We start from the raw sequence: 24534 nt of genomic DNA, 5'->3' as shown, positions 1-24534 counted from the left end.
TTTCACGGCTCCCATCGCATGCCATCACATGCCATATGTAGTGGCATGCGATGGGATGCGATTTTTGCAGTTTTTAAGCATTTATTTTTTAATTTGATCGCATGCGATTTTTAACAGAAATGCATCCAAATGCATTGAAATTAGTATCAAACATGTTCAATGGCCCCCAAATGTCATTTTTCAGGCTGTACCACCCCCACTATCAACGCGAACCCGAAGCGTGGCGAGCGGCGGCGGTACGCGTCCTGCGACCTTTTCATACCCCCAATCTCCACGTCGGCGTGGAGTTGAGAATAGAAAGTGTGGCGAGTGCAGCGAGCCACCGAGCCCGAAGCGTGGCGAGCGGACGCGAACACCTGTGAAGCCCGTGAGGGGACGCGTTTACCTGTGAATGTATCCGTGTCCCCTCGCGGGGCTCGCTGCGCTCGCCACGCTTCGGGCTCGGTGGCTGGCTGCGCTCGCCACACTTTCTATTCTCAACTCCACGCCGACGTGGATAGTGGGGGTATGAAAAGGTCGTAGGACGCGTACCACCGCCCATCGCGGACTCGCTGCGCTTGCCACGCTTCGGGTTTGCGTTGATAGTGGGGGTGGCACAGCCTCAAAAATGACATTTGGGGGCCATTGAATATGTTTGATACTAATTTCAATGCATTTGGATGCATTTCTGTTAAAAATCGCATGCGATTTTTTTGCTATGCGATGGACATCGTGGGAGCCGTGATTGTACACAAGTACCGGACGACCTATTTACTGTCGAGCTAATGATCCACAACTGAATATATCTAAATCTAAAGCTAACTCACCTGGAGTCACCCATAGATCCCCTCCAAATGCTGGTTCCATCCATGAACACCAATATAAAATGGTGGTTTTCATAATCCTTCTCAGGTGCATGAAAGGGATGGCCTATTCTAGACAAGAGAAAAAGAAAAAATATATACCACAGTACCCTGAAAGTATCATCAATGATATTTGAATACTACGTAATAACATGAATACAATCTCAGTTGAATATATTTCTGAATACATGGGTATTGATCCAAAAAGTTAGACTTCCACTAGTCGGACTTAGCAGTGCGCTGATTAGAATAGATTCAGGAGCTTCCTTCCGGTGCTATTCACAGTGAATTGAATCGACCCTACTGTTAAATTGTCAGGATAACTGTAGATTTTTACAAATACAAGTTCCATTATGCTCAGTCATGCACAATATTCAAATACCACATATCAAATTCATTAGCACAGTCTCCTGGTGGGTCCTAGTCACATTGCATTGTGACTAAGGCAAGTATTCAGTAAAGAAAAAAGATGCAGCTATGGGACACATTATATGTGGCATATTGTGGCTAGATGAATGAAGATGTATCTGTACACTATTATCCCCTAATTTTTTTCTCATACGTCTTGTTAAGTCAAAAGAGGTTCCTTCCCCGCACAGAATATGTTTCCTATACCAAAGTGTTAGCAGTGCTCCATCAGACAAACTATTTTCAAGTTTTACACTTGGTACATTTGTCCACTATAATAGTAAGGATCACGCTTTTTTCACTTTTGTGTTCAGATTTTTTAATTGATTAACTATGTATACTATTACAGTCTATACCACATGCCTATTTCCAGATACAGCTGTGTATATTATCATAGTGTAAAGCAAGAATGTAAACCTGATGCTCCCTCCCCGCAGGCATCGGCAAGTGTGTATACCCTTGCCGATTGCCGGAACCCCCCTGGGTCCCCACCACCGCCAATATCAGAATCATCTAGTTTGTATGGAGGTTTAGATACCACCACATGTTGTGCTTCTGATATTTTGTATGGCTTGAAGTTAACCTTAATCCTTGGTTTAGTGATTGTCATGTTTAATGACTGTCGGTTCACTATATCAGAAAACATAATCTATATCTTACGTGAAATTATTTAGCCTCTTGCTGTCGACTATTGGAGATGGTTTTGGCTATCATCACTACAGAAATCAAAGGTACTGAAGTTACTGGAGAGACTGGTATTGCTGACAGGGCTAACTCTGTCCGTCCATGGTTATAGGTGGTATTCAATGCTGATGGCGAGGGGGTTAATTTGGTGAAGATGGCTTGTTTTCGGCAAGGATTCCTCAGAACGGCGAGGTTCATCACAAATGCAGTGAGATCGCTGCATATAGTGGCAAGCCTCGTCATTTTGCCGGCCGCTCTCACCGTTTCCACCTTGCTGAAAAGAACCAGCAAGGTGGAAACGGCGAGTGAAGGGGGTTCTTTTGAATACTAACCGCGAGCTATGAGGGCGAGCTATTGGCACTTCTCTTTGTCATAGCTCACCATTTGGCATTGAATATACCCCTTTATAAGATGTACATGTTATAACTGTTCAGAACTTCGTTTCCTTGGTTCATATATTTTAGAATTAACCTCACCCAATTTTCCCACTATTTCACAGTGTCCCTGCCATTTTGCCACAAACCCACTGTATACTCACTGCTGTGACTTTTGTGCCTGCTCCAAGTGTTCTCTCACTATCGGCACCACTGCAGCTATTCCGTCAAACATTTAAGATACATGATCACATATACAGGTATACGGGTTACCCCAAAAGTTTTTCCTTGTCTCTTGAAGGGTTTACCAACTTGGCATTCAGAAGAATCACCAGACTACTGAGTCTAACAAGCTTTTGCTCATTTGCCTTCTACAGAGATTGCACATATTTGATTCTATGGTTCTGCCTAAGGTTCTGCTGCACAGGCTGTGAGCAAATTATGACATTCTGTGGTATACAAAAGCATACTCATATTGCATAGGTTCAGAGGTAAGTGGGCAATTATTAGCAAGATGTATATATATTAGCAAGATGGCCCGAAATACCACAATAAAAAAAATCGGATCACATTATTATCAAGTCTTTTATGTGGTGGGAACTTTTCTGGCCTGGAGGGTCAGACTCCAGATAACCCTGAAACCCTGCAGCCTTGCATCCATTGTTGGAAAAATATTTGAATGAATAATAAGAGATAGTATCCAAATTTTCTTGGAACAGGAGAAGGTGATAAGTAAGGCTCAGCATGGGTTCATCAAAACTAGATCATGTCAGACTAATTTAATTAGCTTCTATGAGGAAGTCACTAGGGTGGCTGGACTTCGGGAAATCTGTTGATGTAATTCTTCTTGATTTCGCTAAAGCTTTTGACACGGTGCCTCATAAAAGGTTATTAATAAAACTAGGAAATTTAGGGTTAGGAGATAAAATTTGTAATTGGAATAAAAACTGGTTGCACAATCGGGGCCAGATAGTGGTGGCATACATTCTTGCTGGGGTAAGGTCCAATGTGGAGTCCCACAAGGTTCAATATTGGGACCCACCTAGTATATTCGTTAATGATATAGGTAGTGAAATAGTGAGTAAAATTGCAATATTTGTGGACGACATGAAATTGAGTAAGGAAATTAACTCTGGAGAGGATGTGGATACACTACAAAGTGACTTAATTAAACTGGAAAGATGGAAAATGCGGTTTAACATTGATAAATGTAAAGTCATTTATTATGGGAACAAAAATGAAGAAGCTACTTATAGGCTAAATGGAGTTGTTATATGGAATTCTGCTGTAGAGAGGGACTTTGGGCTCATCATAGATGAAAAATTGGGTAATAATGCACACTGGTCAAGTGCAGCAGCAAAAGCAAACAAGACACTGGCATTAAAAGGGGAATGGATTTAAGTGATGCCAATGGGATAGTGCCTCTTTACAAGGCATTGGTGAGTCCACACTTGGAATATTGTGTTCAGTTCTGGGCACCGCACCTTAAAAAGACATAAATGAATTGGAACAGGTACAGATTTTAGCTAGTAAAAGGTATCGAATAGGCTGGCTTTCTGGATCTGCACAACCTCTTTTTAAACTTTGGACCATTCTGTGTTTACAGTATGCTGGACATTAAAACAAAGGTACCGGGTGTTTACTCACCGACATCTCTAAACTTATCCGGAGAGTTTTTTGGTGTATATCTAGTGTGAGTTCCATCCAACATCTATCACCCACCTTTGGATTTTTCTCCAGTGTACCTATTGCCAGAGTGTATTTTAATAATTTTTGTGTTTGGCAATAAAAATAATTTTTTCAAGCTAAAGAAACCCAGATGTGCTTTGAAAATTCCTGCCAATTGTGAGTTATTGGTACGCTTGCTTTTAAAAGAAACCATTATATGTATTGTAACACCTTGATCGTGTGAGTGAAAATGTACGCCTAATCTAATTCTATTGGACACCAGGGTGGATTTGGTGAAGGCTATACTATCACCGGAAAAAGATACCTTTACGAATTTGAAATACACACTCTCTTTGTGAGTGTGGTACGTTCCACTTCTATTCCCCCTGTATGTTTTGAAAAGAAAACTACAGTCCCACACATTGTGTTCTTTTTTCTTTATTTCCGCATATCGACTCATGAGAACGGGAGAAGTGAAGAGAACACATACAGACAGCGCTTGAATATATCCTTACCCCTGTTTTGTATACTATTGTCTTACTTGTTTTGGTTGAACAAGTCTTTTGGTTATATTGAGTTGCTCTTCTGTTTTTTTCTGCGCCTTGGAAACCTCCAGTATTTTATATTACGTGTCCATACATTTGACAGCAGGATGGTTTATCCTATTTGTATTCCCAGCAATTCCACGTGTTGTGCTTGTACCAAACAAGACAAAATTTCTGCTTTTCACCTGTTGCAGTCCAGAGTATCAGACTGAGGTCATTATAAGCTTTATCTGGCCCTCCTTTCATCGATGGCCACTAGCTGTTGTTTCTGGGCCACCTCAAAGTCCAATTGTTGCATCCTGGAGCTCTGGTGGCTTCCTGTTATATGATGGTGTAGGAATGGAGCAGAATCTGGCTTTCCTAATCATAGTCCATAAATTACATCACCATGAAGATCACATGGACACAGTCTTTTCACACACAAAAAAATTGGGTGTCACTTTAAATTGTAAATGTACTTTTTTCCTCTGGATGCAGATCCAGTACATGCTCGCATTCTCCATGATGTGTAAGCAGATCGGTTAGGTATGCCATCTCCTGGGGTCGATGGGTGCACTATCTTTAGCATCTCAAATAGATATACACCAGTCCTGGGTTGTGGTACAAATAGTCGCAACTATTTTTACTGGCAGAAAATGTAAAAAATAATAATACATAAACATAAGCTAAGCATTAATCCCAGCCCGTCTGGGCCCATAGAAAGGTTTCCCTTTCTATGGGCCCACTGCGCTCACACCAAGGTCTAGTGATGTTGTCTTCAATCAGGCCGAAAATATCGTTTGTTTAAGGGAGGACCCCAAACCAGTATCTTGCTTGGGGCCCCATGAGGTCTATGGGCCAGATGTATCTAGCTTCAAAAAGTGATAGTGATAAACAACCAGCCAATCAGCTCCTACCTATCATTTTTTAAACCCAGCCTGTTACAGATTGGATTACTGTAATTTCCTACTTTCTGGCCTCCATGTAAAACACCTCTCTCCACTCCAATCTATCCTCAATGCTGCTGCCGGGCTCATCTACCTCTCCATACGTACTATGGCCCTTATTCTGGTTCTCTCTCAAAGGCAAATTCCTTCTCAAATAGACAAAACCATGTACATCTGCAGTGCACATGGTTTTGTCAATTTGAGAAGGAATTTGCCTTTGTGAATGAACCAGATTAAGGGCCTATGTCCACCTCCCCACTCTTACCCTATACTAGCTCCCCTTTCCCTTCAGAATCCAATTCAAGCTCCATCTCCCACACATGTACCTTGCCCCCACCTTCCACCATCTCCCACACCTGTACCTCGCTCCCACCTTCCATCTCCCACACATGTACCTTGCCCCCACCTTCCACCATCTCCCACACCTGTACCTCGCTCCCACCTTCCATCTCCCATACCTGTACCTCGCTCCCACCTTCCATCTCCCACACCTGTACCTCGCTTCCACCTTCCATCTCCCACACCTGTACCTCGCTCCCACCTTCCATCTCCCACACCTGTACCTCGCTCCCACCTTCCATCTCCCACACCTGTACCTCGCTCCCACCTTCCATCTCCCATACCTGTACCTCGCTCCCACCTTCCATCTCCCACACCTGTACCTCGCTACCACCTTCCATCTCCCATACCTGTACCTCGCTCCCACCTTCCATCTCCCACACCTGTACCTCACTCCCACCTTCCATCTCCCACACCTGTACCTCGCTCCCACCTTCCACCATCTCCCACACCTGTACCTCGCTCCCACCTTCCATCTCCCATACCTGTACCTCGCTCCCACCTTCCATCTCCCACACCTGTACCTCGCTCCCACCTTCCATCTCCCATACCTGTACCTCGCTTCCACCTTCCATCTCCCACACCTGTACCTCGCTCCCACCTTCCATCTCCCACACCTGTACCTCGCTCCCACCTTCCATCTCCCACACCTGTACCTCGCTCCCACCTTCCATCTCCCATACCTGTACCTCGCTCCCACCTTCCATCTCCCACACCTGTACCTCGCTACCACCTTCCATCTCCCATACCTGTACCTCGCTCCCACCTTCCATCTCCCACACCTGTACCTCACTCCCACCTTCCATCTCCCACACCTGTACCTCGTTCCCACCTTCCATCTCCCATACCTGTACCTCGCTCCCACCTTCCATCTCCCACACCTGTACCTCGCTCCCACCTTCCATCTCCACCTGTACCTCGCTCCCACCTTCCATCTCCCACAGCTGTACCTCGCTCCCACCTTCCATCTCCCACACCTGTACCTCGCTCCCACCTTCCATCTCCCACACCTGTACCTCGCTCCCACCTTCCATCTCCACCTGTACTTCGCTCCCACCTTCCATCTCCCATACCTGTACCTCGCTCCCACCTTCCATCTCCCACACCTGTACCTCGCTCCCACCTTCCATCTCCCACACCTGTACCTCGCTCCCACCTTCCATCTCCACCTGTACTTCGCTCCCACCTTCCATCTACCACACCTGTACCTCACTCCCACCTTCCATCTACCTCAACTATACCTCGCTCCCACCTTCCATCTCCCACACCTGTACCTCGCTCCCACCTTCCATCTCCCACACCTGTACCTCGCTCCCACCTTCCATCTACCTCACCTATACCTCGCTCCCACCTTCCATCTCCCACACCTGTACCTCGCTCCCACCTTCCATCTCCACCTGTACTTCGCTCCCACCTTCCATCTCCAACACCTGTACCTCGCTCCCACCTTCCATCTACCTCACCTATACCTCGCTCCCACCTTCCATCTCCCACACCTGTACCTCGCTCCCACCTTCCATCTCCCACACCTGTACTACGCTCCCACCTTCCATCTCCCACACCTGTACCTTGCTCCCACTTCAATCTCCCACACCTGTACCTGATGTGATGGTGCACCGGCAGGGACAGGGGTCCCCAAAACTAGCCCATCACTGTCATGTGCTCAGAGTGGTACTAGGTCTCCTGTGTCTGTGCAGTCCCGCTGACCACACATATGTGTTGGCCATTCCTGCATAGTGTCTGGGGGAACCTTCTAACGGCTAACTGAGTGGTCCATAAACTACAGCGGGCTAATGCCATCTTCTTCACAGTCCATAAATTGGTAAATCTGGGAACATGACATCCCCCACGACTCCTATGGGGGATCACCTGCTGGCTGGAATGGAGGGATAACAGCAGGTATGGGAGATATCTGCTGCAGTCCATCAGTGATACATTAAGGTTATCATATATATTTGTAGTTAACCCCTGAAAATGGGTGTTTTGGGGGTGTTCAGTGATAAAGTGCCCCCTTACAGAGGACCCACCAACATACCTATGTCTCATGGATACTTTGTCAATGCATATTGTACTGAATTGATTCTTCCTTTGTCAGTAGACATTTCTCAATATATATATTTAGCCAAACCAATGAATGGAAGAACGAATCTGTAATTATTAGCATCAAAATGTAGAAGTGTCTCTGTGTACGGCACCTTACAGTTATCTGTTCCAATACCCAAAAAAAAGCCTTTTGTGTGAGCCTTAATGGTCTTTTTTTTTTCTTTATTAAATAGAAATGTTGGATTTTAAGTTAACGTCTCCAAAAATTGTGTTTTTCACTCTTCTCCTATTTAATAAAGTGATGGATGTCATGTTTCGTTTCAGCTTGTCTGTTTTGGCATTTTGATGCCTATCAAAATAGTACATAGTGAAATTGCTTTACAAGATCAGATCTGGTGCGGTCCATGTTTGTTTTCACAGATTTTTAATGTTCTTCTGTTCCGCTGCTTTAATTCTCCTCTGCACAACACAATTATTTATCCAACACAGAAAAGTGGGACATGCACAATTTTATTACCAGTGGCTTTTTAGATAATCGGTGTAAATTCAGCAGCATATCTAGTTTAATAAGACAAAAATGTTTTTATAGGATTCCAGAGCTGTGATGACTATGATGCAAATCCCACGCAAGTGCGGATGTCTGCAGCAGCCAGATTTAATACCTTGTGCCCTACCTACTAGTATCCATGTGACATCATGCGTACGCTTGAAACCGCCTGCTGTTCTTCTGCCCACAGCTGCAGCTGGCATCATTCATATTGTCTCTAATACCGGCCCCATGCTGGGTGCAAAAGATCTATCAGAAACAGGTGTTCCATCTCTGTATGTGCCTCAAACTAGCTTAGTAGTCTAGGCCACGCCCACAAGACAGATTTTTTTTTTTTTTTATCTCTGCGTTTGCAAGAGATACCGTCATCTCGGAATGGCAGCTTCGGATCGGCCGCAAGTGGGGCAGGAGGGATCACAGCATGGATCGGAGATTCCTGCTGTGGTCCCTCCTACATAAATTCTGGTGAATGGGTGTTTTGGGGGAATTAGCCGGAAATATTATATGATAAATGGGCCCCATAGTATCACTTCCTTTTGAGGACTTATATGGAATTACGTAGGAAGAACGATATAGCGGCCCATTTATCATTGATTGCATTGGCATTGCAATCTGGATGGGATATTGGTATCACATTGCAGAAAACGATCATATTGGCCAGATGAATCACCCAGCACAGACATCGGGATGTGCATGTGTGGTCCCTGCTGACAGTGCATGCACAGCGGCCATACTGCTTATCTCCTGCAGAAAACGATCATAACATCTTTTTCTTTTTATAATACCCCTTTCACACAGCACCTTAAACTTGGGTTATTGCTGGGTTGTTACTGTGTCGACCAACAATGCGGTGTGAAAGCACCAAATCCTATAACCAGGTTCGACCAACCCGGCAATTTGACCCGGGTTGTAAGAAGGCTTAAACCTGGGTCGAGCTGTGTACAAGGGTTGATTCTGGTTGACTATGGAAGCTCCGAGGATTGCAGTTTACCGAGTGCCAGAGACACCCCCCCCCACACGCAGACGAGTCCCATCGCTACCATGCAAGGGCAGGTGTATTGAAGACACATCCCCTCGCATGCCACCGCCGCTGGACGTTCCCATGGGCGGCACCTGACTTCACCACCGTCTACCCCCAGCCCGATCCCTGCAGACGCCTCTGCGACTTGCCCATCCACAGTGGTGGACCGGCACATGCCCATAATAGACCATGAGCTTGAGCATTTCCCCAACCATTGGTACAGAGCCAAATTCGAACAGACAAGAATCACCCCCAATGAGCCACCTGGGTTTACTGTGAAAGTGCAGGTCCTGGGTCGGACCCGGCATATGCAATATGAAAGTGGCATAAAAGGGCCGGTGACTTTTTTTAATTACTAAAACCTTAGTTGAAGTAAAATATATATAAATCCAATTATGAAAATAAGGTTATAAATATGAGGGGCCCATATATCAAGCAATATTTGCGGCCAAATCCCCGAAAACATCAGTTTTCAGGGGTTAACCACAAATATTAAGTAGCACTGAAATGTATCATAGGGGGACCACAGCAGGAATCTCCGATCCCTGCTGCTATCCCCCCTGCAGCACCGCCGGCCGCATCCCCCATAGGTTTCTATGGGGGATGTGAAGCTGCCCGATGTATTAACATCGGGCAGCCCGGCTTCGCATCCCTGGGCTATCGCCATTCTGATATGGCGATAGCCCATTGTAGCCTATGGCTACACATCGCACTGCCCGAGCGGCAGTGCAGTCAGCGGGGTTGCGCGGGGGGGGGTCAGCGCGTAACCGCGCATGCGCAGACCCCCAGGCATCTGGCTCCGGGCATCGCAGGGACGGGCTCCTTTCGGAACCCTGTCTCTGCGCCCTGGCAGATCATACATTCAGGTGATATGATCGCATTTTACAATGCCATCCTGGGCAGTAATATTCCGCCCAGATCACATTGTAAATGCGATCTTGATAAATGTGCCTCTAAGCATCCAAGCAATTCACCGAAACACAGCCCTGAAATATCTGCAATGTTGGACATTATCTGTGTGTGCCTCATTCAATTTTATTTGGATAATATAAATATAATTCCACATTAACATCACCTCCCATATCCTACAGATTCAGATCTCTGACACCAATATGAGGCAAATAAACATTTCAGGTGAAATTTAATAGGACGAGAGATTCAGAAAGTGAGAGATTTTGGTAAGAAATCTCCAGATTTTTTAAAGCGGCAATCATTTACACAGCAAAATCAAACTGGTTTAGCAGTGTCAATGATTTCCGCTTTAAAACATCTCTCATCCTATTACATTTCACCCTTCTTTTCTCGAATTCATTATTGTTTTTGGCTCATTTTCATAACTTCAATTTATGGACAGTAAACAGTTATCTGGGAATGGCGTAATGTGTATTTACAGTATGTCACCCATGTATAAAACGTTCTGCAGTGTCATTAACTACAGAGGTGTATGATTCATAATTCACATTGACATGACACAAAATATTGGTGCCCACATTTGCTGGGAGCCAGCTACACTGAAAGAACTAGAACATTATGAGAGTTAATAACACTACCTGAGAGACCTCATTTCATAGACACATCTTGAAACAGAAATGTGTCCCCTTAGGGCGATGTAATATATGCAAATATCTTCTGGTTTTTTTTCCTAGCAAATGTTAATGATATGGAAATGGAAGAAGGGATGGCATTTACTATAGGTCAGTACAATTCTTTTACACTTTTTGTAAACTTTTTCAAACTGCTAATAATCACCTTATTATTTCAGCACATCACAGTGACTGCAGACAGACAGATTACAGTGTGCTGTGTGCTGTGGATGTTAATGTTGTTGCACAGAAAACATAGGGGAAAGGCACAATCACTCTCTAATGGATAAAACCATGTGCACTGCATGGGGTAACATGTGCAGAGAGAGTTAGATTTGGGTGAGGGGTGTACTTCAAACTGATATCTATATTGCAGTGTAAAAAAATAAAGCAGCCAGTATTTACCCTGCACAGAAATAATAAAACATCCAAATATAATTCTCTCTGCACATGTTACATCAGCCCCACCTGCAGTGCACATGGTTTTGTCCATTAGAGAGTGATTGTGCCTTTCCGAGTGAATCAGAATAACCCCCATAAAGAGGCTATGCTGTGGTATATGCATAGACGGTGAAGAGTTGTTGAACAACAGACAGAGGCATGCTGAAACTTGTAGTTCAACCTGTGGTGGAACTACAAGTTCCAGCATGCCTCCACAAGTTCCAAACCAACTGAAGTGTCAGGTTGCCTGTTAGTGCAGTCCATACACCCCCCCCCCCCCCCCCCACCAACCCAACCGCTGTTTATGTGGCTGATCTAACACAATATTATTCTGTGTTTCATCGCGTGTCTTCATGAATTGCTGCCCTGTACTGTTGGATCACATCTTGTAGCAGGTATCTCATCAAGCAGCCAACATGCAGAGATGGCACAGCTGCAACCATTTAGGAAGGGGCCAATCACCAGCCTGTAAACTGAACCTTGATCCCTCTGACCTCTTCCATTGGACTTTCTGCGCTGGGGTAACAGCTGGCTCCCTCTTGACATTTTCTTTTTTACTCCACATCTGTGCCAACAAATTAACCCCTACTCTAAATATAGGCAACCTGTGGCGTCCCAGCTGCCGGGGAACTACAGGTCCCAGCAGTGTAGCAGCATTTTGTGAGATGGTGCAAAAAAAATGGATACATTTGTCTGAGCTGCAACGTTCTAAGTAGAATCTAGTTACATTGGGGCAGATGTCACAGACATTTATCGTACAGATCACTGTCCTCATCCATCCCATTCTATGGACTAGATTTAATGCTAATGTCTAATATCTTCTCTAGAATATGAGGTCATCCAGGTCATTTATTTATGGTTGACTTAAAATGGACACGGGGCGAATAAATCCCCTTTATGTTGATTAATATAGCGTTAATCTCTGAAGCCTGGTTATAATTTCCATCCCTATGGCTCACATCTGTAGAAAGGAATGTGTTTATATTATATATTTACAGAATTAGTTAACCAAGCAAATTAGTTTAACCCCCCTTGTGGCTTCTATCCGTACAGATGACTGCACAGGAGTTACAAAGCCAACGCAGTATACGATTGTTATTTATTTCTCTGATTTATTTACCATGTAAATTCTGATTCGTTTCTTCTGTGTTGACAGAACCCATTATAATGGAAGGCTCTCCTGATTTCAGGATCCTCCGGGACAAATGGACGGCGGTATCAACGGATAATAAAAGGTGATTTAAAAAAAATAATAATGTGTTGTGTTAACCATTTAATATCCTGCGGTGGAACGGACAAGTATACAGAACCTTCCTTCAGTCCTGCTGCTTACTGACCTGTGCTTTAATATCTGTTTATTACAGATCAGCCCAGTTTGAGCATACCATTGTACTCACATCAAGAGGATCTGACATCTTGACTAGACTGCCGGGAGAGTAGTCCACAATCTCAGTGCATTTTATGTATTAATAGTGGGGGAGTCTACAGATATTAATGCTGACACCAGCACAAGCACAACCAGGTGGACTGTAACGTAGAATGGACACTTAATAAATTGCAACGCGCATGTGTGTGATTTATTAACCTGCGATGTCATCTATAAGCGATCTGTGGGAATATATATATATATACATATACATATATATATATATATATATATATATATATATATATATATATATATATATATATTGGGGTACAAGACTGGGAATTACAAGATATAACATTTTGTTTCTATTCTTAATGATTTGAATGTTGTAATATTTCCAGTGTGTGATCTGATTGGACAATAAAGGTGTCTTATGAAGTAATAACAGGCCACGTTTTATTTATTTTATTTTTAATTTGTGAAATCATATTTATTATACCTCTTGCATACACTGACGTGTGTGTTCTACAGTATGTTTCCCCACTGCCTTTGTGTGTGTATAAATGTAGACACAGGGTGAAAGGCAAGATTTCAGCATATCCTGTAAACAGCATTTAAAATGAAATGCAATAAATCATGTATTTTTGACCCACTTGGGGGGAAAAAAATTGCTGAGAATTAAGATAACAGAGAGAGAAAAGATGATTTGCAGAGAGGGGAAAAGCCCAGTGGTGCTGTAGAGGTAACGCTCGTAGTAGTGTATAATTACGCAACTGCTAATCATCCTGCCGGAATATACATTATACATTTGCTATTCAAATTGTACTTACACAGACCACTAACCATTCTCTGGGATCCAGTCCAACACTATGCTATGTACTAAGAGCAGCCTAGTGCGCAGACCCTAAAGTCAGCGTTAATCAGCTCATTTCAGACACCAGATTTTATATATATCTATATATATATATATATATATATATATATATATATAATATATTGTAGCCAAACTGATTTATTGTTCCATGTTTTAATTCTCTAGAGAAGTGATCACTTGGTAATCTCATGTGAAGCCCTTGTTAGGCATTATAGATGTGATGGGCGCAGGACACACAACCGAATTGCAGAGCGATTGTGTTCTACCAGGATACTTCATCCAAATGTGCCTCCTTTCGCTTTGTGTATATTCGTTCGTCATTAAACCAAACAGGACACATTAGCATTTGTTAATTATAACCGAATTCCAACCTTTAAACAGGGTCTAAATAATACTGTAATGATGGGAAATATTTGTTTAATTTAGAGTATTTAGAAGATTAAAATAATGCATTTTAGCACTACAAGTGTTCCCACTAGATTATCTATCTATCTATCTATATGTGTGTGCATATATATATATATATATATATATATATATATATATATAATATGTCCATATATATATATATACATATGTGTCTATAAATATATGTCCACATTATATATATATATATATATATATATATATATATATATACACACACACACACACACACATATATATATATATATATGCAGAATAGAATATTTATAGTGGACCCAAGACCCCTGTATTTGGCTGTATGATGTGACTGACAGAGTCCACCATCCCCATGCAGCGATCTTTTTATTAATTCGGGACTTTACCAACTGCTACGGTAACAAGCTGTTTGTGTAGCAATTATACGGAGGTGGTACAAATTATTATACACATTTATAATCTTAATTACAAAACGTGGCTAAATAAAAGTACATTAGGTGTGTGTGTGTGTGTGTGTGTGTGTGTGTGTGTGTGTGTGTGTGTGTCACTCTGGATTATTGTGTCCGGTGACCTGTGTCCTGCCAGATTCCGCAGAATCACTAGAGACTGGCCGGTCATGCTGCAACTTGTGGTTCCACGTCAGCTGCCGTTTCCTCCATGGACGTGCATGAACATTACTGTACATAGTAATTAACCCCTTCCTGGCTGAGATGCCGGCTTCTATGTATCGTTATCCGGAAATCTTAGTACATCTGACTGCTGCGAGGTACAGATGGGGGTGCAGGAGCCACAAACTAGTTATATTACCCTGTCACTGATGCCGATTCCTGTGTTGGCAGTGATATTAATCATTTAATCATTTTAGTCATTACACGGGGATGATTTAATACAAAAAGTGATAATGAGGGTATCACGTATCACTCCATGTGGCACCTTAAAATAGACCAGGAAAAGGGGGGGGGGGGGGGGGAGCCAAACTCATCAGTGTCAGACATAGCAGTGACCAGCTGAAAGTTATCTAAAATATACTGATATATTAACACCCCCCCCCCCCCCCCAACTCATTAACCCTTTCAAGTAGCGATCATATTAACAGTGCTCGGTTTAAATGGAACGTCTCCCTGTACAAGAGCGTGCAGCATTGCAGATCCCAGTGATTTCTCACTAGCCATGGCTGTGTACATTAGTGTGTCCTTTAGTGTGACACCTAGTCTTTACAGTGCCAGGTCCCACTTGTAGAATAGCCCAGCTCTCTGTTATCAGCCAGACAGAGAGATAAAGATTGGATCATTAGGATATCAATATCCCCAGCAATGTTGTGTGATCAGATTGCTTGACCACAAGCTGGAATCACCGTGATTATTGCTACAGAGGGAGGATCTGTGGAGGCTCAGCTCGGGCCGGATCGCAATCCCAGGCTGTTTAATGGTGAAAGGCAGCGTGTTGCTATTATTGTTAAATATATGGCTAATTATGCGTATGAAAATTAAACATCAGTGTTATGCTAATGAGGCCGCTTCAGCTGGGATCAGAGCACTTGAGACTTTTAGCATTTATTAATCACATGAATGAGGGAGGAATACAGCTGCACGTGTGTGAGCTTCCCCAGGATCGCTTTCCTGCTCCACTTATTAATACACCACGGAATTATGGAATAAATAATGATCAACACTTTCTAATTATCTTCTAGCAGAGTCATGTGGGATTCTTCCCCTGGGCCTCACACACAACAGTGCGCATGTATAGGGAGAAGGCCATTGTGTATGGAGGAATCCTAATTATCTGATCTCACATTCTATGGGGAATCATCTGCCACTGATATACTGTATCTACTCTCTACAGGCCTCTGATACTGTATCTACTGTACAGGCTCTGATATATCAACTCTAGAGGTTCTGATACTGTATCTACTCTCTACAGGCCTCTGATACTGTATCTACTGTACAGGCTCTGATATATCAACTCTACAGGCTCTGATATACTGTTTCTACACTCTACAGGTTCTGATACTGTATCTACTCTCTACAGGCTATGATATTGTATCTACTGTACAGGCTCTGATATATCAACTCTACAGACTCTGATATACTGTTTCTACACTCTACAGGTTTTGATATACTGTTTCTACACTCTACAGGTTCTGATACTGTATCTACTCTCTACAGGCTATGATATTGTATCTACTGTACAGGCTCTGATATACTGTTTCTACTCTCTACAGGCTCTCTGATACTGTATCTACTCTCTACAGGCTCTGACACTGTATCTATGCTTCCATCCATAGCCCCATCTCTGGGGAGCAATTCCTTCATCACACACTTCCCAATGTATCCAAAGCGTCTATGCTGGATTCATACAGATTTCTGGACAGATACAAATAATACTTGGAGTACTACACTATTCGGATTCATATAAACCTGTTTATTATATATATATATATATATATATATCTATATATATATATATATATATAATATATATATATATATATATAGATATATAACGATGTGTATATATATATAAAGATATATATCTATATATATATATATATATATTAGATATATACATTTAGATGATCGATTCAAACACCTATAGAAGCCTAAAAATACTTCAATACACAAATATACACAATGGTCACGTCTTTTATTATTGTTGTACCCTATGAGACTTTAGGAAATACAACATTTTGCCAATAAATAAGGTATGTTAGAATGATTGTATGTATTGTTGTATTCTGCATACCTGTTACCACTCAGTGATACTATGAATGCACATGCCAACGCTGGAATGTAAAGTATGTAGTGATAGGGTAATTGCACAGGGTGTTTGCCATGCATAATTACCAGAAGTCTATCACCAAGGTGTACATGCATTATCCATAATTGCATTCAACGTCTTCGTGTTATTATGTATTAAAATAAGTGTGAATAATTAAATATAAGTTTATATGTCAAGTGCATGTGGGAGTAGGCAACATTAAGTCTTGTACACAGAGTTACTGCTAGCTAATATGTTTAATACAGTACCCCCCCCCCCCTTCTGTAATTCACACATGTGCTGCTGGGAGTCACTGGTGTGTGTAGCTAAGGTATCAGTGCAGGCAGTGTGTGTGTGTGTGTGTGTGTGTGTGTGTGTGTGTGTGTGTTTGCAGGATGTGACAGGTTTTCTCACTGTTGTGTACCGAATTATTATTGCTCTCTCAAATGGAGTGGAAAAGTGTTTGGTGTGGGAGCATCATGTAGCCTTATTGAACACAAAACCCTAGCCAATTGTAAAAATATGGGAGGACAGAATAAATAAATCATCATCATCCTCATCATCAGGGTTGATTAAAACAATCCCTGGTCCCCCTGCACCTGAGCTGTGTTCTGATCCCACTGTGTGTGTCCCTAGCCTTTATTATTATTAGTAGTTGTAGAATGTTGCTCTATATCCCAGATGCACAGGCCACTAGGGAAGTCTCCCCTCTGCCTCCTTCCACGCTCACTCCTCTAGGCCAGCCACAGCCCTGGGCGCGCTTTGACCAATCCCAGCCCTTCGATTCAAGCAGTCAGCCAATCCCCTCCGCCGCCTCATGAATATGCAAAGCGGGCTGAGTCAAAGCTCCTGGGCGAGTTTGTGTAGCTCTGTGCACAGCTCCAGCGCTTGGGACTTTTTTTTTTTCCTATTTTTTCCTCCCAAAGAGACAAAACTCCATTTTTTTTCTTATGAATGGAAAGTGAAAAAATCCGATCTGCTTAAATTGGGATCCTTTCCTCTGGCAGGAGGACCCCCTTTGGAAAAATAAAAAAAGGGGGATCCACATTAAAAAAAAAAAAATCTACCCAAAAAAAATTAAAGGCAGGAAAAAGGAAGCGAGAAGCAATGACCATGACTACTATGCCAGAGAGTCTTAGCAGCCCGGTGTCAGGGAAGGCGGTGTTCATGGAGTTCGGGCCGCCGAACCAGCAGATGCCACCTTCCCCCATGTCCCATGGGCACTACTCCATGCACTGCCTGCACTCCCAGCATGACAGCTCCTACAGCGGCGCCTCGTCCTTCTCCAGACCCCTGGGCTACCCCTATGTGAACTCGGTGAGCAGCCATTCCTCTAACCCCTACATCAGTACCGTGCAGCCCTACCCCAACAGCTCCAGCCTCAGCCAGAGCCGACTGGAGGAGACAGGTACAGTACCAGCAACGATCTCTCTTGTGCTCCTAATGGTGGGGTGACTGCCCCCCGATATCCCGTGCAGCCAGCAGCCCTGGGTCCCCGCGATCTCCGCAGCAGCCCTGGGTCCTCACGATCACCCCCTGCAGACAGCAGCCCTGGGTCCCCACGATCCCCCCAGCAGCCAGCAGCCCTGGGTCCCCACGATCCCCCCCCCCCCAGCCAGCAGCCCGGGGTCCCCACGATCCCCCCCCCCCGCAGACAGCAGCCCTGGGTCCCCACGATCCCCCCCCCCCCCCCCCCCCCCGCAGACAGCAGCCCTGGGTCCCCACGATCCCCCCATGCAGACAGCAGCCCTGGGTCCCCACGATCCCCCCATGCAGACAGCAGCCCTGGGTCCCCACGATCCCCCTGCAGCCAGCAGCCCTGGGTCCCCACGACCCCCCCTGCCGCCAGCAGCGCTGGGTCCCCACGATCCTCCTTGCAGGCAACAGCCCTGTGTCCCCACTGTACCCCATGCAGACAGCAGCCCTAGAACCCCACTATAACACCATGCAGACAGAAGCTCGTGGAACCCACTATAATCCCCCACAGCCAGTAGTCCTGGGACCCCCCGATCCTCCCATGCAGCCAGTAGCCCGGGGACCCCCCGATCCTCCCATGCAGCCAGTAGCCCGGGGACCCCCCGATCCTCCCCTGCAGCCAGCAGCCCGGGGACCCCCCGATCCTCCCCTGCAGCCAGCAGCCAGCTCTGTGGCACATACAGCAGCTCAGATGTGCGCGCATTAGCCTGCGTAATTATTTATTGCGTGGCGCTATAAACAATGTATGCAATTAAGGGTAATTAAACCTAAACTGTAGCATGCTGGAAAAAAAACTTGCACTGGCTGCTGGAGCTTTTTGTGCTGTCTCACATCAGATGTGTGTATAACTTGTTGTTGTTGGATGGTTGTGTCTGGCTGTCACTGATGTGTGGCTGTGTCTGTGCAGGGGCAGAGACAGAGAAGAGCACGGTGGTGGAAGGTGGAGAGGTCCGCTTCAACGGCAAGGGGAAGAAGATCCGCAAGCCCAGGACTATCTACTCCAGCCTGCAGCTGCAGGCACTCAACAGGCGCTTCCAGCAGACGCAGTACCTGGCACTGCCCGAGAGAGCGGAGCTGGCAGCTTCCCTGGGACTCACCCAGACACAGGTACTGTATGCAGGGCGCAGGTTTACCCCTGGCACCCAAATGTACAGCTTGTACCAGAAAGCCCTAGCACATAGGCCTGGCACACTGCTGACACCCAGCCTGAATGACCATCTGTTACTAACAAGCCCTAGTGCATAGCCCTGGCACATAAATGGCACACTGCCCACATGTCCCTCTGTCACCAGCAAGCCCAATCACATATCCCTGGCAACCAAGTGGAACATTGCCCAAATGCCCCTCTCCCACCAGCAAGTCATAGCCCTGGCACCCTTATGGCACACTGCCCAAATGCCCCACTCTCACCAGCAAGCCCAATGACATATCTGCCAATAAACTGGCACACTGCTGAAATGCCCCTCTCTCATAAAACAAGTCCAACCACATAACCCTAGCAACCAAGTGGCACACTTACCAAATGCCCCTCTCTCACCAGCAATCCCAAATCACATAACCCTAGCAACTGAGCGACACACTGCCCAAATGCCCCCCCTGGCATATGGAAACACTGGCACATAGCCTTTACACCCCAGAATCACACTGCTCCAATGCCCCTCTAAAATATTGAATTTGAATTTGACGGCAGATAAGAACCACTTGGCCCATCTAGTCTGCCCCTTTTTCTACCATCTGCAAATCCTAGCACAGAGCCTTGGCACACATTGGGAATTAGTCTCTGACAAACAATCCTTAGCACCCTGTATAGCCTTAATATCTCTTAACATGCTTTGCCACCCAGGTCCAAAACACAGCCCCCCCCCCACTTATCACAACCGATACCCTCGCCCTCACCACGGACACCCAAGAGCTTACCGACCACAGACCATACTGGCAATGTAATATTAGGCCTGGTAAAATTGCATAGATCAAATATTTCTGAAATGCAAATATCAGTCACCCAACCAAAAAAATGTTGTTGTTTTTTTTTTTAATACCATAAACAAATAAATGAATACATAAATAAATAAATACCGATACTGTCCGTAAAATAATACAATACACAATAAATCGGACAGGCCTTTTTTGTTTGTAATAGATAACTTTTCCTAGTTGTATATTTGGTAGAGACGTGTCGCTGTATTCTCTCTGTATCACTTAACGTCTTTGTTACATTATTAAATATAACGTTGCCAAAGAGGATTGTAATACATTACTTTGCATTTTAATAGGACACACGCGTCTTAATTTTGGCTTCCAAATGGTTAACTTGGAGTAAGGTGGAGTTTTAAAAAGTGCAAGTGATGGTATTTTATGACAATCAATTATATGAACAATCTATCTTGACAGGATACACTAAAGGGATTTTGTTAATTGTATGTTACACGTGCTTGCCAGATGAAATAAAACTCACACGCACCGCAGATATTACTGTGCATTATTAATAATTGTGGGCACGCTTATTGCACCAAAGTCATTCCTTAGGAATTAAGGAAAGCTTCTCGGGCTCTGATCGCAAATAATATCGGATTAGATTCATTTCCAATATTGAAATAAATTATTATTTTTTGCATAATGTGATCTGACATACAGAATGTTTCATTTAAATAAATTGATATTTACTATCCAAATAACTGGAAATATTCTGATTTTAAAGTGTTTTTTTTTTTTTTTAAATTAGTACAAAGAAATATAAATAAATATAAAACCAGAAACTGAATTTACTATAATCAGCTATGTTTGCGTTATACAGTAAAATTCCTTTGGATGTACAACTATTGTAGTTAATTTTTAATGTGATACTTTATAAATCCTATCTAAATATATATACGCGTGCACACACACACACACACACACACACACACACACACACACACACACACACACACACACACACACACACACACTGTATGTGCATATATATATATATATATATATATATATGCAAACAAACATATTTATTTAGAAAATATAAATTCACACGCATCCATAAACACACCCATGCTACATACATGTGTGCACAAACCCACACATACTACATACATGTATGTATGCACAAACACACACAAAAGACAGTATAACCAATTCTTTGTTTCCCCTCTACTAGGTAAAAATTTGGTTTCAAAACAAAAGATCCAAATTCAAGAAGCTGATGAAGCAGGGGGGATCAGCCTTGGAAAACAGCGCTTTGGCTAATGGCAGAGCACTTTCAGCCGGTTCCCCTCCTGTACCCCCTGTATGGAACACCCCCACTTCTTCTGGCAAGACCACCTCTGGGACCCCAGCAGCTTACATCCCAAGCTACACCTCTTGGTACCCATCAGCCCACCAAGAAGCCATGCAGCAACCTCAGCTAATGTGATGTCTGCAGCCAAATCTCCCATTGGGGACCCACCATAAGAACTGTATAAAAACAAAAAATCTACACGAAATAACAAATTACATTTAGAAGTGAAGCTCTGTGCCTTTGGGAGCGTGGTGACTCCTTGTTACAGGCCTGGAGGACAGATAATGCGCCAATATGATGCGGGCTGGTACCCAACTGTTGACACCTGGCATAGCAGTCTCTACCCACTGTATCACCAGGCACGGGGCAGCCTGGCTGCAAGGAGCGAGGAACACACTATATTCTGAGGACAATTGGAACAAAGATGTTTGTAATGGGGGAACAATAACAATACCCTCTCATGTCTGTCTTTGTCTTGGTATTTTCTGTTCATTTACCCAATTTCTCAAACAACCACCCACAATCAGCAAATTCCCATATAGGAACCAAACATTGTTAGTTCCTAATATTAATTAAGGAATTTTTTTTTTTTTCGAGGATCGTTTCAAATTCTAGAGGACGATTCTATTTGAAATTCCTACTCATAGCTACCACTGATGTGCAAAATGACAGAGATAAACAAGAGTTTGGCAAAATGCACTGTTTCTTAAAAAAAAAAATCAATTATTCAGTCAATTGTAAAACATTTTGTACTTTAAAAAAATATAAGAGCTTAGGTTTATGTGATTTTGCATTTTCTACACCCCCCCCCCTCCCAGTGTTTATAAAGAATATTATCCGTTATAAGATATTGATCATGCAGAAGAGTGCTTGTTCTCTACAGTATTTAAATCCCAGAGGGGACAAGATGTTCTAGATACCAGGTCAATTGGCTGTAGACTAGACAGCTTTCTCTAAAACTTTTTTTTTAACCCCATAACTTGAATGCCAATTAGAGTTTTTTTTTTTTTTGTTGGTTCGTTTTCTTTTTCTTCATCCCCACCACTTGCATACATTAACCCTTCAATGCTGGATATATTGCGGCGCAGTATGTTGCCAGATGAAGTGGCAGTAATGTATCTGCAAGCGTTACCCCTTGTACATAATGTTACTAGTGTTCTGTAAAGTTGTTTGCACACATTTCTCTGCCCTCTCCTGTTTTCGTTCTGCGTGCCTGTAACCACGACACTTTGTGATATGAGATCTTGGCATCTTTGTGAAATTTGAAATATGTGATTACTGAAATCAGTTGTGTTTAGTGTTATTATATGTCAAAAGTTTAGTTTTATATTGAAAATGTTAACTTATTTCTTTGTATCTTAAACAACAACAAAAAAAACTTTGTATATAAGTTATAAAGTTTCTTTAAGACAGTAAAAATGGTTTTGAAAAAGAAAAAGAGATGGGTTGATACATGTCTTTTGTTTGCATGCAATATACAAATATATATATAGCAACTTGGTCATTATCTGCGAGTGAGCTTTCCAACATCATATGGTGTGTATGTGTGTTTATATACATGTGTATGTATTTATATATAGATATATATATAGATATATATATATATATCTATATATATAGATATATATAGATATATATATATCTATACATATATATAGAGATATCTATATATCTATCTATCTATCTATATATATATATATATATATATATATATATATATATATATATATATACATACACATACTATGCCAAATAATATTTTTCAATGAATTCATAATTTAGTCATATGTTAGTCTTCACTCTCTGATTTAAGATGTGTCACGTGTTAATTAATACCTTTAGTAATCCTGTATGTCTGTTTTAATAAGTAGACATTATTCCCTCTAATAATCTTGCATTCCGGCCAAGGAGGTTTGCATTATGGTAAAGTGCCAACACCCGCTTTTGTTCCAGGAAACCTTCTCTATAGGGGTGTACACACTGGGAGATTTTGACTAATGGACAATTTTGACTAAGCAATTTTGGGAGAGATTTTGGCTAGATGTACTGGAGATTTTGGCTAGATGCACTGGAGATTTTGGCTAGATGCACTGGAGATTTTGGCTAGATGCACTGGAGATTTTGACTAAGCGATTTTGTCTGAGCAATGATAGTCTATGATCTAGTCAAAATGTCCTTGCCTGCACAGTCAATCTATACTAAGTAATTTCTGCTAGATAATATTGACTCAGGAGAAAAATAGGGAGATTTTGGCTATCCTTCCAGGAGATTTTGACTATCTAGTCAAAATCTCCTATTAAAAGTTCCCCGTGTGTACACACCTTATCTCCTTGCATTATGTCGGGGAAAGTTATTGGGACCAAACAAGATATAGTTTGTTTGTTTGTTTGTGTTTATTTAATTTTTATAGAACCCCCTACACCCCTTCTTTACTTCCACAATTACTGAAGGTTAGGAGAGCGGATATCACAATAGGTACATGCCTACTAATACAAACATCACAACTACACAGCCTACTAATTCAAACATCACAACTACACAGCCTGCCAATACCTGTTTGTATGTATTTGTCCCTCTGTACTAAAGTACTTCTGGCTGGTGCTATTGATAGCAGTGAGTGTTCTTTGGCGCATCTTATCTTATCCTACTGTATGATCTCTACAGTTATTTCCGAGCAACTGTTTATTAAAACTATATGTATTAACATTTATGTACATAGCGCCATATATTTACATTTATGTACATGGCAACATATATTTACATTTATGTACATAGCGCCATATATTAACATTTATGTACATAGCGCCATATATTTACATTTATGTACATGGCAACATATATTAACATATATGTACATTGCAAATGTTAACATTTATGTACATGGCGCCAGCATAGTCCGTTGCTCTTTCCAATTGGGAACAAAAGTGATAAAAATAGGCTGACAATAACATACATAGGGGGTGCTAG

At 42.8% G+C, this 24534-nt stretch overlaps 2 protein-coding genes and 1 long non-coding RNA gene across 8 annotated transcripts in view; 2 read left to right on the top strand and 1 right to left on the bottom strand.

Moving 5' to 3' along the window:
- Positions 1-13210, top strand: part of METAP1D (methionyl aminopeptidase type 1D, mitochondrial) — a 182305-nt gene extending 169095 nt beyond the window's left edge. Inside the window, exons 9-11 of one of the 3 annotated variants that reach the window (XM_083154813.1) lie at positions 11044-11091; positions 12578-12656; positions 12786-13210. In XM_083154813.1, the coding sequence (XP_083010939.1) occupies positions 11044-11091; positions 12578-12656; positions 12786-12861 (203 nt within the window). In that variant the 3' untranslated portion in view covers positions 12862-13210. The remainder of the gene's footprint in view (positions 1-11043; positions 11092-12577; positions 12657-12785) is intronic. The other 2 variants (XM_083154811.1, XM_083154812.1) reach the window with 2 other exon arrangements.
- Positions 1-24534, bottom strand: part of LOC146021025 (uncharacterized) — a 45340-nt gene that overhangs the window by 17395 nt on the left and 3411 nt on the right. For all 3 annotated transcript variants that reach the window (XR_014450867.1, XR_014450865.1, XR_014450866.1), the window contains exon 2: positions 807-914. This is a non-coding gene — a long non-coding RNA (uncharacterized LOC146021025). The remainder of the gene's footprint in view (positions 1-806; positions 915-24534) is intronic.
- Positions 17376-22367, top strand: DLX1 (distal-less homeobox 1). 2 transcript variants are annotated; one of them, XM_083154809.1, is made up of 3 exons: positions 17584-18231; positions 19207-19406; positions 21448-22367. In XM_083154809.1, exons 1-3 carry the CDS (start codon positions 17931-17933, stop codon positions 21700-21702), a joined length of 756 nt encoding a protein of 251 aa, XP_083010935.1. In that variant the 5' UTR covers positions 17584-17930; the 3' UTR covers positions 21703-22367. The 2 variants fall into 2 exon arrangements, with proteins under 2 accessions (XP_083010936.1, XP_083010935.1); XM_083154810.1 differs by lacking the exon at positions 19207-19406 and having other exon boundaries at positions 17376-18231; positions 21448-21670.

Source organism: Crinia signifera, chromosome 7, assembly GCF_055691185.1.
Source record: "Crinia signifera chromosome 7, ASM5569118v1, whole genome shotgun sequence".
NCBI classification, from domain to species: Eukaryota; Metazoa; Chordata; class Amphibia; order Anura; family Myobatrachidae; genus Crinia; species Crinia signifera.
Note: the sequence above shows the minus strand (reverse complement) of the source record. Positions and strands in the feature narration are given on the sequence as shown.

Excerpts from the sequence above, each read along its gene's own strand:
- DLX1 (XM_083154809.1), top strand. The coding sequence starts at position 17,931 with ATGACCATGACTACTATGCCAGAGAGTCTTAGCAGCCCGGTGTCAGGG. Across the intron at positions 18,232-19,206 it reads GAGCCGACTGGAGGAGACAG|GGGCAGAGACAGAGAAGAGC; the intron begins GTACAGTACCAG and ends GTGTCTGTGCAG. Across the intron at positions 19,407-21,447 it reads TGGGACTCACCCAGACACAG|GTAAAAATTTGGTTTCAAAA; the intron begins GTACTGTATGCA and ends CCCCTCTACTAG.